The sequence below is a fragment of the Staurois parvus genome, unplaced genomic scaffold (genome assembly GCF_062004578.1).
Source record: "Staurois parvus isolate SC_StPar_1 unplaced genomic scaffold, SC_StPar_1.0 ptg000672l, whole genome shotgun sequence".
Classification (NCBI taxonomy): domain Eukaryota; kingdom Metazoa; phylum Chordata; class Amphibia; order Anura; family Ranidae; genus Staurois; species Staurois parvus.
The window spans coordinates 1,600,771-1,619,527 of NW_028318468.1; the positions used below are offsets into that span (position 1 = coordinate 1,600,771).

The 18,757-nt window shown below is 38.6% G+C and overlaps 1 protein-coding gene across 1 annotated transcript in view; it reads left to right on the forward strand.

Moving 5' to 3' along the window:
• The window catches only part of RFX6 (regulatory factor X6), a 118,936-nt gene extending 100,616 nt beyond the window's left edge, over positions 1–18,320 (forward strand). The window contains exons 15-19 of the mRNA XM_089652139.1: positions 1,736–1,858; positions 3,241–3,450; positions 5,338–5,850; positions 15,163–15,381; positions 18,136–18,320. Coding sequence (XP_089508265.1) covers positions 1,736–1,858; positions 3,241–3,450; positions 5,338–5,850; positions 15,163–15,381; positions 18,136–18,320 — 1,250 coding nt within the window. The remainder of the gene's footprint in view (positions 1–1,735; positions 1,859–3,240; positions 3,451–5,337; positions 5,851–15,162; positions 15,382–18,135) is intronic.
• Positions 18,321–18,757: the final 437 nt, after the last annotated feature.

An 18,757-nucleotide genomic window follows, 5' to 3' on the forward strand; every position in this document is an offset into this window, starting at 1 on the left:
ACACAGAAGGTTTTTTACTTTCATGGATAGAATGGTAAAAAACCTTGAGCCTTCAGAACTACTTTAACTTCATGTATGTGAGAGGTTGCCAGTTTATCCAACTAGTGCTGAAATTTACACAACTTTCTTCTTCTTCAGTTTAATCATCTTTTTAAAAATAAAGTAGAAAGAAGCCCAGCCTTCAAAGACAATCATTACTACATAGCTGTCTTGCCAACAGTACCATTGGACTCTGCTGAATAATAATCTCCCATATGTCAGATCTGGCTCCCTAGTGTTCATGAACAGGTAACAGGCTGTGGAACACTCTTGACAAATCCCTCTGTTGTCTTCTCCAGCATGTTCCTTATAAGGTCACCTAAGATAGCTCACCTACCCATCTCCTAGCGCTGTCACTCCCTCTCCCATACCAAGTGCTGCTGTATAGGGGATTACAATAGGCCAATACCAAGTTAAATCAGTTACCTACATGATCTGCATATTAAAAAAAAATCTTTATATTGTTTTAATGAATACATGTAACTGCATAATTGATGTATTTTTATGTTTGCCTGAAGTTCAGTTTTAAGGAAACCTTTCTGCAAAAGCCAGTTCTCTGCCTGTCTCTGGCCTCAGTGTTTTCTGAGGCACCGGCCAGGAACAAGCATATAGTTAAGAACACAGAAAATAGCTATTTCAAATGTTGACACCAACAATGACTGCTTATGTATACTTTTGGCATAGATTTTAATATGGTAGCATTATGGTATCCTTTTGTTGAGTTCTGCTTTAATCTGTGTGTTGACAAATGCTATGTCTACAGTTTTATCCTTTCCCCTTTGAGGTAAACAGTTTGCTTGATCAATGAATGCCACAGAAACTTTTCCCCTGGTTTGGCACACTCTGTGAATGGATTTCTGCAGCAGTCAGTTGACCCCTAGCAAATTAATACAACACATGTGTGTATTTTTTCCTGGCATTATCCAAATAAAGGTTACTGTATAAAGGGGAGCCGCCATCAAGTTGTAATCTAAGAAAGAGCCCCCTCTGCATAGCATTGGAAAACCAGTTTTGGAGTTTTCTGAAAAGAACAATATAGAGTAAAATGTAAGCAGCAATTATTTTTTTTTACCTTATAATATGTTAATATGCAACATACAGTATACATGGAACAAATATAAAGAAGATGTTTTCCCAATTTGGCTTTAAAAGTGGAAACAAACTTTAAATTCTTCCAGTGGAAATGATAATAGCCTTGCTTGAATAAAAAAGACGTAAAAACCTACACAGAAAACAATTTCTTCCAGATTAATGTGCTGTTTTGCTGGAAGTAAATAATGCCAGATAAGGTGTTAATTTGTTTCCATATGTCCATATCCTTTGACTGGACCCTACAGAGTTGGTGCTCTTTGCTGTATTTGGACAAGAGATAAAGTAAACACATATAAGTCAGCCAAGCTTATTGTGAATTACTTTATTTGCTTTTCCTTTAGTACAAGGCATGTCTTGCTTTCATCAGCATGGTCTCTGATCTAGTTTGTGTGCTTTAAGGTAGTAAATATATTGAACCATGTGCCTCATTCATCCTAAGATTAGAATTAGAAATCTAACTTTAGAAACCATCCTTTGTTGGTTTTGGTAGGTCATTTGAAGTGCATATATTGTGTATTTTTTGCCTTCACTTGTCCCCTGTAGATTGTGGTCAGATGTTCATAAAGATAGTATCAATACTTTACTCTCTCTTTTCTGTTTGTAGGTTCATTTCACTTAATACGAATGCTTCTTGATGAGTATATTCTACTTGCTGTTGAAACACAATTTAATAATGATAAAGAACAGGAACTTCAGAATCTGTTAGATAAATACATGAAGAATGCAGGTAAACAAGAATTCATTTCTATCTATCTTTCCAAATAACATGCAAATCTTTAAAAGCATGATATGGTAGAAATGTATATTAAAAGTGACACTAAAGCTTTGTTTCTTTTTTAAATAACAAACAGGGGCAGACTGACCATTTGAGCACTCGGGCACTGCCCGAGGGCTCGAGTCAGTAGGGGGCCCCATGAAAGGCCCCTGGTACCTTTTTATAAGCTTTTTTGGGTGTGCTTTGACTGTGGGCAAGGAAACAGGGGCCCCATGATCCCCTATTGCCCGGAGGCCCCATGAGTTGTCAGTCCGCCCCTGATAACAAACATGTCTATACTTACCTGCTCTGTGCAGTGGTTTCGCACAAAGCTGTCCAGAACCTCTTCTTTTTGGGTCCTTGCTGGCACTCCTGGCTCCTCCCCCTCAAACAGTGCCCCCAGGGAAAGCCATTTGCCCTGAGGGCACCTCTGCATGCTTGTCCTTAGCCGCTGTTCTATGCATCCATAAGACACATAGAGCCATGGCTCAGCCCTGCCCCCTTTCTCTCCTCATTGGCTCAAGGGCTGTGACTGACAGTAGCAGGAGCCAATGGACTCAGTCAATGAGGAGGAAGAGTCTCCATACAGCAGAGGCTGTCGAGAACGTCGCTGGATCAGAGGGGGCTAAGGAAAGGAATGGGGGGGCTGCAGGGGCACTGCACACAGAAGGTTTTTAACCTTCATGCATAGAATACATGAAGATAAAAAACCTTGAACCTTTAGGACCACTTTAATGCTATATTTTTTTAAATTATACATGATGAACTGTTTATGTAAATTTCTGTTTTGATAATACCAGGCATAACCTGGAATACGATGATTTGGGATCATGATATATCCACATCAACAAATCTTTAAACCATTCTGCCATCTAAATCAGTCCCAAAGGGGTTGAGTTACTAGAAGCAAATAGACTGTTTACTTTGCAAGGGAATTTTCTGCCATAGCTTAGTGAATGTGGTGACGCACAGTTGACTTTCATCATCCAATTATGTGCAAGCAAACATTTTTTTTTTTAATTTTCCTTGCACATGACTGGGTGTATTTTGCAAAGTGACATTTTACTACATTCACTAAACTATTGGGGAAATTCTCTTGCAATGTGCAACTTCCCTTGCAAAGTGAACAGCCTATTTTGCTTTTTGATCAACCCCAAAGTGTCTCCCACTGTGTCCAAGCTGGACCAACAAAACTATATAAAAACTGCAATACCTAAACGTCCACTTTAATTGCATCATTATCTATTTTTATTCATCCTTGCTTTTTGCAGGTCATATTAAAGAAAAGCAAATGTGTATTTCTTTCTTTGTTTCTTAACTTTATTTGGTGAGCCATATTTATTTTATCTATCTAGATGCAAGTAAAGCAACATTTACGGCATCTCCTAGCTCTTGCTTTCTTGCTAGTCGCAACAAATCTGGTAGTCTTCCAAATGAATCTACTGTCAAAAATGAGTGTCAGCAAGAACAAGGTTACGCAGCTATGTCACCAGACCAGCATGCTGGTATTGTACGTGGACTACACTCCTTCTCGAATGAAAATAATGAAAATATTCAAATTACAGGTAAAATAATAGACAAAACTAACTGATGACTGACAGATGCATATAAATAGATAAAGCCCAAATCCAAGCTAAGGGATCCCCTCCACAGTGCTCCCCCTTTCCTCCCAGATTCGTCTTCTCATGTAGGTTTATCTTCAGATCTAATACAGCAGTGGGCAGGACTCACTGATGCAGAAAGTGGCACGGACATGATTTTAGCACTACTCCGTGCATTATTGTATGTGATAGCATACCACAGGGGGTGGGTCCATGATACTCTTCACTCAGATGATGTCTTAATATCTAAAAGCAGAAAGGAAATACTGTGGGGGATAACACCAGAGAGAAAATATCAGAGCTGTCTTTTGTTTTGAATCCCTACTGATAGACCAAAAAAAATATAACATAAGATAAAGATATGATAAATAAAAGCACAAACATGCATAAAAAGTGATGACAGCTACATAGGGTGATTTATAAAAAATAATTAGGTTATTTTAATAATCTACATCTCCATAGTTATTTTTCACTTGATTTTTTTTAATTTTTAAAAAATCAATGAAACATGCAGTGACCTGAAAGAGGTTAATGTCCTACATTTGGCAAAAAGTCAGCTGTTAAAGAAGAATTCCAGGTATGGTCCAATGTAACTATACATATACAATTCATAGCTGATGTCCTTGGAAGTTGGAAATAACTAAAGTAGACACTGCTGCTGCCGTGATCTCTACTTGCTTCCAGCTCCCTTGCTGAGCTGCTGGTTTGCTGTACTCTGAATACAGGAGATCACCCCCTCAGCACAGGTGCCATTCAGAGAATGCTTTGCATTTTCTGTATGAATGCAAAGCATTCTCTAATTGGATTACGTGGAGAGTGTGACATGATCACCATGCCTCTTCACCTCCTCCAATCTGACAAGGCTTTGCATTCATTCTGAAATGTAAAGCACTCTTTGAATGGGGCCTCTGCTGAGTGGCTAACCTCTTGTGTTCACAATGCAGCAGGGTAGTCTCTCAGCATGGGACTCGATCTCAAGTGGAGATCACTGGAGTAGATGTCTACTTCAGTGATTTCCAGCTTACAGCGGTATCAACCAGGTACAGTATATGCATAGTTACATCGACCAAGCTTGGATTATGTATGAAATACCCATACCAGAGGTATGGGTATTTACCCAACATTTCCTATGCCAGAAAAGATGGTGGAATTACGTAAAATAGCTGTCTATGTGGAGAGCAGATCCAATAGAGTAAACTTCATCTGATTCTTTAAAGGCAAAAGGGATGTTTGGCATATTAAGATGGACCAGTCCAGGTATATAATATGAAGTCAGGTGCAAATAAAAGTCTTTAAAGTCCAATAAACTCCAATTCAGCAGAAATCTGATTCTTTAAAGCCAAATATTTATTGTTTAAGCATTGCTTTATATCATATTGTGAAATTTCTAGGTCCACAGTCAGACCTTTCTGTTTGAATGTTTTTAGGTAGCCAGAAATTAGAAATTTAAACAAAATTAAAGCTTAACACCAGGACAGCTGTTTATTCTTAGTTTATGATAGAGTGAGGAAGGATTAGAACCACTGGAACCATTTCCATTTTCTTTCTGTTCATTTTACAGTGTCAAATAGTAATGGAAGTAAAGGGAAATCTCACCAAAAGTTTTATAATGCAGGAAAAAGTCAAAAGTTGTTTTTTTTTTGTTGCTGTCTATGTCCCCACTGAGACATTGATAGATATTAGACAGAACATAAATGAGGTAAAATCTCTCCAAACAGCAATTCAAATCTGATTGATGTTTAACCTCTCCCTATAGTCTACACAAACACTAACGATGCTGCTTTAAAAGTTAATATATAATGTATTTTGCATAATTTTAACCTTTTTACCCATTTCAAATTATATTTATAGATCAGATGGATGTTACTCAAAGTACAGCTCAGTTGATGACTCCACCAATGTCACCTGCCATGTTAAATCGTGGTAGTGTTATAAATCAAGGACCAATGGTTTTGAGGCCTTCTAGTGCCGGCCAAGGAATATCTAGTCATTCTCAAGTTTCTTCATTTTCTGAGCCCCTCTACCAGAACCTTCCTCAGTCTAATCAGAACTACTTGTCATCTGGAACAAACTACCAAGCCATGTTCCGAGCTCATGCTCAGACTACTTCTGGAGCTTTCCATCACAGACTGGATCATAGTCGATATCAGCAGATAAATGAGCAGCAGGCTTCAAGAGATTATTTCAGCAACAGCTGTGCAGTGACTTCATTTAGTGCTCGTCCTTCCTCAAATTATGGAAATTCATCAAATCCTCAAGAAATTCAGAGCATGCAGTTTCTCAATGCTAGTGGATTCAATTATCTAAATGGATCAGTTTCCGGAAGCTGCCAAGGAGGAGCCTATTCTTCAAACACACCTAATGGTAGTGTTTACAACTTGCCACAGTTTTTGTGATTGTATATATTTTTTTCCACAGATATCTTTTGTAATGTGATTTTTGCACATTTTTTTATGAACTTCTTTCTATTTCGGTCATAGATGTAATAATGTTAATACCAATTTCTGGAAGAATTGTGACTTTCAGTAATTTTTAGGCAAAACTGCTTCAATGCACACACATCTGAATGAAAATATGTATCATTGTTCAAAGAGATAATTTAAGGCCCATTCACACTTGTGTGTTATGACATTAATGTGCATTTTCGCAACCCAAGGCAACTTACCTGCTCTATATGTGGTGCATTGTGAAGCTATTCATTGTGAATGGCACCCCAACACATTGTACAGTAAAGCACAATGCATTGCAGTGCATCACAACACACATAAGGGTCCTGTACAATTGTTCATCTATTGTGGGGAGCTGGAGGTCCATTCACAATGGGCTGCCTTTACACAAGGCAGCCCATTGGCCATAACATGTGTTAACATGTGTGCATTGAGCCACAATAATGGCATACTTAAGTGTGAATGAGCCCTTGGTTTACTAAAGGAGTAGAGAATTCTCACTTTGCAATGTGATTGTTGATGTAGCTTAGCTTAGTGAATAAAGTTAATCTTTTTAAACAAAATATTTTTTAACCATTGAAAGCCTTTAGTGTTCATGAATTGGTAGTTAATCTTATAAAGTGTTATTTTATCACCAGTAGCACTATGTTCTGCTCTTCTAAATATACATATTTTTAACTATTGCAGCATTTTTATGTAATATTAGCTATTTTTTTACACTTTTTTATTTTTTTATCAAAAGATTTGTAGATTACCCACTAGAGGTAGGGTTAATTACCCACTACAACGATTTTACTTTACAACTGTTGAGATAAGATATTAGCTATAAAGCCTGGGGGTGGAAGGGGACCGATTAGAGGGGCGCTTGAGTCAAAGTAAACATACAAAATCTGTGTGCATGTGAAGATAACAAAAATCCAATGCTGTATCATTTGAGATTGCAAAGGCTGCAGTTGAAACTGACCCCATATGCTCTGTGACATTTCCAAACATAAACAGCCGATGTTAGATGCACAGGAGATTCCCCTTTTGCAGGCTGTGCAATAAAGCTATACATGGCTCAGCGGGCTGAACTAAAAAAACGGAATGGATTCCCCCTTCCACACATTCAAATCCTCCCCACTTTGTCATTGTATTCTGTCAGCAGATTAACCACATCATCAGAATACGCTGATCCGCGTGACAGCTGATTGGCTGCATGAGCTGAACAAAGCAACGTTTTCCACGAAGCCCGTTTATGAGAAGTCAATCGTTATATTAACTTCTCATGAATGGAAATAGCCATAAATGGATCTAAATTTGGCCAGTCCCTGCTGAATCAACTAAATAATAATCCATCCATGGCCAGCTTAGGGAAAATCTGTTTAGCTGTTTTAACAATTTAGCTGTATTGACCCCAGAGCCTCTGGTCATTCTTGTCAGCACTGAAACTAACCCTGTATGCCTAATGCAGTATTTTGTAGGCTTTATAAAATGCCTAGAGCCTCTCCCCAGCAAAAAACTGATAAGAGGAAAAAAAAAGCCGCAGTTTAAAGACATTTGTATTATGGTTTTAGAATAATTGTGTGCAGAAGTACTAACACTTATATCAAAATTTAAAATAGTAGTCAGTGTTATTGCTACTGCAACCCTTGTATTTTTTTTACTTACTTTTAGACCACCTTTTTCAGTACTTGTTTACTGTGGCAGGTGGTGAAAAGCGTGGGAGGATTCAGAATTTGCACTGAGACCCTGAGATTGGAGATACTGAAAGAGACTGCTGAGCTATTGAAAGAACAGCTGTTAAGGTGACAGTTATTTCCATGAACTGATGCCTGTCAACAACTCTGGTTCTTAGTGTACTGGTTATGCTGAGAGCTTTCTATTACCTATCTATGATACAGATATACTTTACATTAGGATCAATGACATTAGAAAGGTTGCTGGGGGTTCCATCACAATTTTGCTATTGGGCTCCTTGATCTGTATTTACAATCCTGATAAAAACAATGTCTGCAAAACATTAAAGCATACTGATGATTATCTATACCAAACTGATTTCTTTTTACACATTTGTCTTTTTTTGCAAAGTGTATTAATTTCTTCTACGATCAGCACAAACATAAGCATTAATCTTTGTAATTTGAGTTTTTTGCACAAAGTATGAGAAAAATAACGTAACACATTGGGAAAGTTCTGTTGATTAATGTGACAGTGGCACACTTAACAAATTTTATGCCCAGAGTGGATCTTTTTAAATGGCCCTACTCTGTAGAATTACATTTTCAGTAATAATCATGAAATGAAACAAAAAAAAGTGGTCTGAAAATGTTGAAAATGAAACTTGTAGAGTCCCCTTACACTCCTAAAATAATAGTCAGGGCAGTGTAGACTTACATCCCTGGTCAGTGTCTTGTTTTCTTTTAACTTGCTTGTCAGTAGACAGTTCCCCTTACACTGGTAGTCTGGGAGAGAGGAGCAATCCTACATTAGTGGTTAGTGACTGAAAAAGTGCCCCCAAGGGAGTAATCCTATATTGGTAGCTAGTAGGAACAATGACCTTTGCATTAATGCTCAGTGGGAGGAGGAATGTTCACTACAATGGTTATCAGTGGAAGGAAGAATGCCCCTTACATGACTGGTCTATTGGAGAAAAAAATGTCCCTTATATAGGTGGTTAGTAGAAAAAATGACCTGTTACTCTGGCAGTCAGTGGAAGAAATGCTCCTTACATTAGAGATGGATCAGTGGGGAAAACATTCCCTTACATTAAAATCAGTGTGTACCATTTCCCTTTACATTGGTGGTCAGTGAGAAGAATGCCTCCTACACAGATGGTCAGTAGGAGTAGGACCCGATTACAGCCCGGGCTAAAAGTTTTGAGAATGACACAAATATTAATTTACCTGCAAGGAAACATGTGCAGTCATCATTGCTTTGCACAAAAAAGGATTCACAGCCAAGGATATTGCAGCTACTAAGATTGCACCTAAATCAACCATTTATCGTATCATCAAGAACTTCAAGGAGAGAGGTTCAGTTGTTGTGAAGAAGGCTTCAGGGCAACCAATAAAGTCCAGAAAGTGCCAGGACTGTCTCCTAAAGTTGATCAGCTGCGGGATTGGGACACCACCAGTGCAGAACTTGCTCGGGAATAGCAGGAGGCAGGTGTGAGCCACTTCTCTCCAGGAAAAACATCAGGGACAGATGATATTCTGCAAAAGGTACATGGATTGGCCTGTTGATGACTGGGGTAAAGTCATTTTCTCTGATGAATCCCCTTTCAGATTGTTTGGGGCATCCAGAAAAAAGCCTTGCCTGGAGAAGAAAAGGTGAGCACTACCATCAGTCCTGTATCATGTCAATAGTAAAGCATCCTGAGACAATTCATGAGTGGGGTTGCTTCTCAGCCAATGAAGTGGGCTCACTCACAATTTGGCTAAGAACGCAGCTTCCAAGAGCAATTTCTCCCAACCATCCAAGAACAGTTTGGTGATGAACAATGCCTTTTCCAGCATGATGGAGCACCTTGGCAAAAGTGATAACTAAGTGGCTTGGGGAACAAAACATCAAAATCTCGGATCCATGGCCAGGAAACTCCCCAGACCTTAATCCCATTTAGAACTTGTAGTCAATCCTCAAGAGGCGGGTGAACAACCCCCCCCCCAAACAAATTCTAACAAATTCCAAGTATTGATTATGCAAGAATGGGCTGCCATCAGTCAGGATGTGGCCCAGAAGCTGAGTGACAGCATGCCAGGGGAATTGCAGAGGTCTTGAAAAAGAAAGGTCAACACTACAAATATTGACTCTTTCCATAAACTCAATGTAATTGTCAATAAAAGCCTTTGACACTTATGAAATGCTTGTAATTATAGTTCAGTATACCATAGTGATATCTGACAAAATGATCGAAAAAGACCGAAGCAGCAGACTTTGTGAAAATTAATATTTGGGTCATTCTCAAAACTTTTGGCCAGGGCTGTACATTATTGATCGGTGGGAAGAGTGCCCTTTACATTGGTGTTCATTAGAGAAGCAACCTTTTGCATTCATGGTCAGTTTGGAAAAGAGTCCCCTTACATTGGTGATCAGTGACATGAAGAATTCCCCCTTGTCTTGGTAGTTTGTGGGAAGAGCGCACCTAAAATTGGTGGCCAGTGGGCAGAATGACTCATTACAAAGTAATGGTCAGTAGGTGAAATTCCCCTTGAATTGGTGACAGGAATAATGCCTTTTTAGATTGGTGGTCAGTGGCAAGACAAAGTATTCCTTAGATTTGTGGTCAGTAAGAAGAAAAGTGCCACTTCTTACAATGTTGGCCAGTACGGAAAAGAATGTCACCTTAATTTGGTGCTCAGTAGGAAATAAAATTACCTTTCACATTGGTGTACAGTGGGAAAGATCCCGCCTAAAATAGTTTCCAGTGATAAAAATGTCCCTTTACATAAATGATTAGTGGTGAGAGTGACCATTAACATTGGTTACCAGTGGGTAAAGTTATCCTTGAATTGGTGTTTAGTCAGCTGAAAAGTTTATTGGTGTCAATGGTTACTCTGGAAAAAGGGAATGCTCTAACAGTCAAGGGCACCATCAGGCAGATCAATCTAATTGAATAACCTGCTCAGTCAATGCACCCTCTTGTTGCCACCACCTTGCATTTGGTATGCAAATGCATATGATAAAATCTTTAGTGATAAGAAATAGAAACATTGTTTCTGGTTGTAGATGAATAGCAAACACCCAGGGGAAATTAACATTCTGCATGCAATTAATAAATTGACTTTATTTTGTATTTTAAGTCTGATTTACACCTAGACATTTAAGTATGGTTACAGTATTTTCTGACCACCTGAACATTGCATGTTGCATTCTGTAGCATTTTCTTCAACAGTACAGCTCTTGCATGCATGGCTTAATAATATTCTGTTTTCAAGATGTAGTAAGGCTACAATTTGCCCATGGTTTTTGTGTATTTTAATGTAGCAGGCTAAACCCTCCTAATCATTAAACACATATAAAATGCATATCAGAATTAATGTAAAAATGATTGATGATAGTATGTGCATACACTGCTACAGAGGTTGGGGTTTTAATTTGAGACGTGGCACCCAGCAGAAGGCTTGCTACCTAATGGTAGCATATGGCTATTTATGATGCCTATTATCCAGATGTGAAATCAATTTGGCTGGCTTTAGGCACAGTAAAGGAAAATTCAGAATACAAACTAGTAATAACTAGTATTGTTCATCACTGTTCAAGATAAACTGTAGCAGATTGAATTTTTTTGCAAAGACACCTCACAAAAATGCAGAGTTAAGAACTGTACTGCTGAAAACAGTGGCACTGAACTCGTAAATTCACAAATGCATAAAACACATTTTATTTCATAGATCAACAGAATTTTCCACGTACATATATTATCAGTTTTTGTATTTTTTCACATTTAAGTCAATTCACATAAATTAATGAATAGGTTTTTGTGTGTTAAAGTTAACCTACTACTATGGGGTCCTAGCTAAAGTAACACCATCCTGTAAAATATGTTGTATACCAACCTTTCCAGTAGCCCTTGTTCTTAAACTCCACCACATAGCAGTCTATAGTGAGGTGAGAGCCAGCAGGAGGAACTACAGTGTGCAATGGAGAAGCAACTATTCAATGCACCTGAAAATGTCAGAACTTATCTGGCACAGGGCATAGGTTTAAGACAGAGGCCACCAGAAAGAAAAGAACACCACATCTCCTTTTACAAGCTGAGCTTACTTACTAGTTTGGACCCCATTTTGACAGGATCACTTTAAAATACCACTAGCTTCTGGCTGGTGTTACAGTTAGGTGTCTGATGAGCAGACCAGAAAATTAAACCATTTGAGGCAGATAAAAAAATACTTCAGGACATAAAATACTGATACATCAGGAATGAAGGCTTTCACTGGTTAAATAATAACTTCACTCTGATAACAATGATAACAAACCTATGGGGTATTGTAATATGTTAATTGAGTGTTTTGACAATAACATTACAATGTGATAATGATGAAAATATTGAACATAGCACAGTGAACAAAGTAACACACTGGTCTTCCTGATCAGGATCCATAGGTAAGGATGTCTATATTGCAGCATGCTCATGCAAATCACAAACTGCTAGAAAGATGTACCCTCTGCATGAGTTTACCCAACCACACCCATCCAAATTGAATAATCTTCAGCTACTTATGAAAAGAATAAATTGACACCTACAGCAAAACCTGTTGCTTTATGTGTTCTCAATCATTGGCTTGGAGACATGTTTACTGCACTGTAGCTCAACATATGCAGGGTCAGTTTGCTTTTAACAGTTTGTGGTGTCCAGCAATTGCATGAGCGCATTGCAACACAATTCTTCATTTCTGGCAACTAAAGACATTTGGACCATTTTAATAAAGTAGTAGAACATTTACATGTTGCAAAGAGAATGCTTAGTTAGCATTGTAAATTAGTTGAAGTATTGTTCACTTTGATCAGCCAATTGTGTTCACGCAAAACATTTACTTTGTTAGAGCTGAACTCCAAACCTAGCATGTACCCCATACCTACCACCCCTGTGTTTATACCCAAAAATGTGTTTTTATTTCTTGTTTCCATTAGAAAGATATGCTTCTGTTTTCTGTGACTTCATCATATGGCTCCTAAATATTCATACAGCAGCAGAGAACTGGAAAGAGGGGTAGGGGGCATTACTGTGGGTGATGTTCCTTGTCATTGCAGATACTGCATATACTGCCCCCTTTTGTCAGTCTCCACCATATAAAGAATAGCCAACAGCAAAACCCCTTTGCTTTGCACATCCTATTCTTGTGCAAACAATGGACACAGCTGCACAACAAAAGGTTTAGATGTTTGTTGTCCTTCATGTGGCTCTATTCACTGTATGAAACAAGACTGCATAGAGAGAAAGTTGAGGAAGAGTCTGCCCAGCATACACACTGCTATCAGTGTTCTGAGCTCCTGGGCAATTAGCAGCAGACATAGCAGAGAGACTATAGTTCCCAGAAGTCCATAGATTTGCACCATTCTGTCAAAGTCCTGACCTAGGACTTTGGTCAGAGAGAAATAGAGGCTGCCAAGTGGGTATAGCCTATGATTGATACCTCCCTGTCAGTGTCCTGAGCTCCTGGGAATTTAGAAGCAGCAGGACAGGGATGTGCAGGGCTAGCATAGCGGGCAGTGAGAGGCTTCTGAGCAATTTGTTTAAATTAGCAGGCACAACCATACAGCCTATGCATTACACAACCCTATCAGTGTCCTGGACCCCTAGGTAATGTGGGACACAGTTCAGAAGAATTAGACCAGAGAGGAAGAACTAGGAGGGGAGAGGTGGAGTTGGATGGAAAGAAGCTATACCTTTATGCTGGTATGATCCTACTATTGAGGGCAGAGTGAGAGTGATGATGTCAACTGATTAGAGCTTCTAGGGGCATTGAGGGGACCAGTCACCCTGAAGCACATAGAGCATGCACAGGTGTCTGGTCTGCTGAACAGAAAATACCAGAGAAATTGTCTCAGTAGGGTAACTTTGGGAGAGAATATCACAACAATGTAGAAGAAAATTGTCTATGCAAGGACAAACAATAAAAAGGCAAAAAGTTAACATCCCTGCATATTGAAGCTTCACCACACACTAAGCTCTGGGGAAAAATGAGTCGAACTGAACTTACAAAGTGTGCAGTCTATTTCCTGTTAGTAAATCACCCGTCATAGGTTTTTAATATGCTAACCCCTTTGTTGTTTCATCTCTATACATATGCACTGTGCACTTTGTAATCACAGGCCTAGGCCACTGTATGTATTATCAAAATTGGAACAGACAGAATCTGGAGCAGCTGTGCATGGCAACCAATCAATTTCTATCTTTCATTTTTAAAGCCTAACCGAATAAGCAAAGGAATGAAGCAGGCACAATTGTTCCAGATTGTGGCTGCTCCAGTTTTGATAAATTCCCCTCCAATAAGTTCCTCCTTCTTACTTCTTGTCTGCAAGAACAGCTGAAGACACTTGAATGAATGGCCAAATGTCTTCCCAACCCAGCTTAATGTGACTAACTCGTACTAGTGTTTTGTCTGCAGTTCTAGTTCAGCTGCAGAGCTAAATCTTAACAGAGAAGAGTTTACACTGGTCTAAGCCTGTGATTATAAATCACAGAGCATATGTATAGAGATGCTACAACAAAGAGGTTACTGTATATTTGCAAAGTTGACTTGTATTCCTTAGCATATTAAAAAGATATAGGGGGGATTTACTATTAGGAAATAAACTCTTCACTTCAGCTCAATTTTCCCCAGAGCTTATTGAATGTGGTGTAGCTTCATTTTGTAAAGAATTCTCAATCAGGTGCAAGTAATAAAACATCATTTTTGCTTGTACATAATTAGTTGATGGAAATCAGCAGATCTTCATTACATATTCTAAGCTCTTTGGAAAATGAGTGCAACTTCACTTGCAAAGTGAACAGTTATTTGCCTTTAGAAAATCAACCCCATTATATTTTAAAAGTATAGTTATCTATTAAGTAATGTTTGAATTAAATACCTGGAAATGGTAAATGTCATATGTATATCTAATTATATACTGTATATTTTAGTCATCCATATAACTGAATATCCAATATTTTCAAGTCAAAAGTCCTCCTGTGTTTTGCATACAAATGGCTTCTTTTTAAAAAAGAACTCCTAAGCGGTGAAAATGTTTTAAGATTGCACAACTGTTCTTGACATAACGTGTATCTAAAGCTGTAATTATTTTATTTCTTTTTATCATTGAGTGGGGAAGGGTTATAAATCCTGTCAGGTTTTTATTGCTCTCTGTGTCAGCCTTGGGGAAATTCACTTATTTGTCCTGGTGACCATTGTCACCTGAACTGAAAGCAAGGGAAAATCTATTTTGAGTTGTCACTGGGTCAGGAATTAAAGGAAAAATCAAATGTTTCAACAACAACTGTCTAGATAGAATTTTTTTCTTACATTAGAGATATCTCCTTTTACTCTCTGTTAAGAAGTAAAGGAAATGCTTTCCATATGGATTGAGACACAAAGAAAGTCAGTATTTTACCAAATTCCTACTCCATCTAAAATTTAAAAAGAAAGGTTTAGCTTTAGATATACTTCTATGTTTACGTGATATATTACTTGATATGTTTTGCTGCTTTATCTGATATGTTAATTTGTTTTATCTGCTATAAATAATTGTGGTCCCCTTTTTTTAACAGGATACTATGGAAATCATTTAGGCTATTCAGAGTCCCATCGACTTGGATCCATGATAGATCAACATGTATCTGTGATTAGCAGCATTAGTTCTGTACGTCCATTGCATTCTTTTAATGATATTCATGATCCACTCAATATTTTAGAGGACAGTGGAAGAAAGCAGCTGGGATCCTATTATACAGAAACATCACCTGCTATTCTTTGTCGTAATTCAGTGGGTAAGTAAAGCGCCAATCTCATAGTTGTGCAACTAAGTTGAATAAAGATATCCATAGCAGGGGCGGACTGCCCATTTGGAAACTCAGGCACTGCCTGAGGACCGGGGGTCAGTAGGGGGCCCCATGAGATGCCCCTGGTACCTTTTTCATAGCCTTTTTTGAGTTTGGGCAAGGACACAGGGGCCCCATGATCCCCTATTGCCCGGGGGACCCATGAGTTGTCAGTCCGCTCCTGATCCATAGGGATTGATTTACTAAAACTGGAGAGTGCAAAATCTGGTGCTGCTCTGCATAGAACCCAATCAGCTTCCAGTTTATTTTTTTTGGTCAAAGATTAACTGAGAAGCTGAAGTTAGAAGCTGATTGGCTACCATGCACAGATGCACAAGAGTATGCACTCTGCAGTTTTAGAACCATCAAGTTCAGAGAAATAAAAAACACCCTACTTTCTTGAAACCTTAGTCAAGATTCAATCCACAGTTCTACAGATAGGTAAAAAAAACCCTAAAGCATGGATCTGTAAATACAGGGAAAAATCCTTCCATATCCTAAAAAAGACTATAGGATAATTCTCTGGATGAACATTATAAAATGTTACATATTTTCTATAATTATTAGTAACTACTGATGTTTTTTTAGAAATGCATCTAGAGTTTTTAAAGTCTGTGAGAACCAGCTCCTGTGGAAGACTATTCTTACAGTTAGTCATTTTTAGTTACCGGTATGTAGATGTAAGCCTGATTTTCCTTAACTGCAAAAAGTGTCCTCTTATTTTTTACGTGACTTTCAAGTGTAAAATATTTACATTAGGTGACTATAACCTCTTTAAAAGTGAGTTTGAAGCGTGAAGGTTTTTTTTACCTTCATGCATTCTATGCATGAAGGTAAAAAACCTTCAGTGTGCAGCACCCCCGCTGCCCTCCCCCCCCAAATAATTACTCTAGCTCAGTCTTCATCCAGGACCGTGCACGGGAGACTTGGTTCTCCTGGATCTCTCTCTCCTCACTGGGTGAGGCACAGCCAGTGAGGAAGGTGCATGAGCCATGCTCTGTGTGCCCCATAGACAAACAGAGCTGGCTCAGGACTGAGCATGCATGAGTGGGCATTTGGCAAGGGGGAGGAGCCAGAAGTGCCAGTGGGGAACCCGAGAAAAGGAGGATCGGGGCTGCTCTGTGCAAAACCATTGCACAGAGCAAGTAAGTATGAAATGTTTGTTATTTTAAAAAAAAAATAACCTTTAGAATCACTTTAATATTCAAGATTGATTAGATAATTTTTTAATCTTTCCTCATATTTGAGGATCTTCATGTCCCCGTAAAATTGAGTTGCCCTTCTCTACACTTCTTTCAGTTTACCAAAATATTTGTTTGGTCTACGCCAATATATTTATTATCAAAATTGCAGCAGACAGAATCTGGAGCAGCTGTGAATTGTTATTTTAAAGCAAAAAAATAACCTTTAGAACCACTTTTATATACAAGATTGATTAGGTTAATTTTTGTGCATCTTTCCATAGCTGAGGTTCTTCATGCCCCCTTATTAATTTAGTTGCCCTTCTCTACACTTCTTTCAGTTTACCAAAATCTTTGTTTGGTCTAGTGCCGAAAACTGAACATCTCATTTACTAATGTTTTTTGTAGGGGTACAATCAGGGGCGGACTGACCATTTGGAAACTCGGACACTGCCCGAGGGCCCAGGGTCAGTAGGGGGCCCCATGAGATGCCCCTGGTACCTTTTTCATAGGCTTTTTTGTTTGGGCAAGTACACAGGGGCCCCATGATCCCTTATTGCCCGAGGGCCCCATGAGTTGTCAGTCCGCCCCTGGGTACAATTATGGTAATGATTTACTAAAGGAGTCCAGGCTGTTCCCATAGCAAAGTGAATGTTGGTAAATCAGGTGAAGCTTTGTTCACTTTGAATACCCAATCATATGCCAACAAAATAAAAATTTACAGGAATCCTGCGAGCACACGATTGGCTAATTGACGTAAACAAAGCTTCAGTTTACTTACAAACATTAAGTTTTTCAGTGTTAGTGGAGAGATCAGTATGGTGAAGAAACTCAATGCGACATGTCTGTGTGATGAATGATGTTTCACAGTCAAAATAAACATTTCTTACAGTGAAAAATGGACTTTTAAGCATTGGCTGTAACCTACCCTTACACTGCTGGAATGCTGCACATTTGGTCAATGTCACAACTGCTTAATAACCTTTTTCATTGGGCCCTGCATATAGTGACTGTCTCAAAAACAAAAAAGGAATATTTTGGCGTTCTGGCTTTGACCCCTCATAAATGACAAAAATCTAACCCAATTGTTATTTAAACTAAAAATGCACCAATGACCAGACTTTGGGTATTCAAGCATTTGCATATTCTTAATAAAAAAGCCATTTACCTTTATAAAAAAGACCCTAGTGACCTCTGTAGCTACAGAGACTATGAAGTATTTGGTCCTCACTATTTACATCAGAAGTGCTGAAGTTTTTTAAGCCTCGCCTCTCTCAGAAACTAGAAGGATGGAAGGCTGCCAGGTCAAAACTGGGTGGGTTGAGGGGTGGGGGGGGGGGGGGGGCAGGCTGAGCTGCTAAAAGTAGGACTTACAAGATTTCAATCATCCTGCTGTGAACTTGGAGGAAGAATAGCATGTAGCTACTGAGAGCAGAAGGTGATTATTTTAAAGAATGTCCATAGCATGGTTAAAAGTCCATCTTAACTATCAACTTAACATGAGTTTTTAACTTTTTTTCAGCAGCTTCAAATTTGCAGAGTGTGATATCTGCCCCCACCTCTCAATGTATGTATGGAATGGCAGAACAATATGGCCCTCAAGAACCACTGGAGACCCATGTTCAGTCTAGTGACATGAGGGAGATGATGTCCTCTTTACCTCCAATTAATACAGTCTTCATGGGAACCTCTTCAGGAAATACATAAGTCAATTCTGTTTAAATACATTAAAAATGAAATTTTACAGAAGTAAATTATACCTTTACCCACATTCCCGACAATTTTGGCATTGTAAACGAAGGAAATGAAACAATAGGATAACCAGCTTTGAGAACAGTATGTTTAACCACCACCTTATGTTTATCTACCTGGAAAAATGTATTTATCACCCATTGAGGGGCATAATAATGCAGTCCATGTTATGAGGGTTATGCTACAGCTAACAGGAGGTTTGGATACTTGCAAAACAAAACAAAAATTAAGCAAGCCCCTGTATAGCCACATCTCCAACCATCATGTCAAACTATCATGTTTTTTGTTAGTGTCCTAGGAGGTTGGATACTTTATCATCAGATCTGCTGTGGAAAACTCTGATTTTTTTTAAATATTTTTTTTCCTCTTCAATCAAGCCATTTATTCTAGTG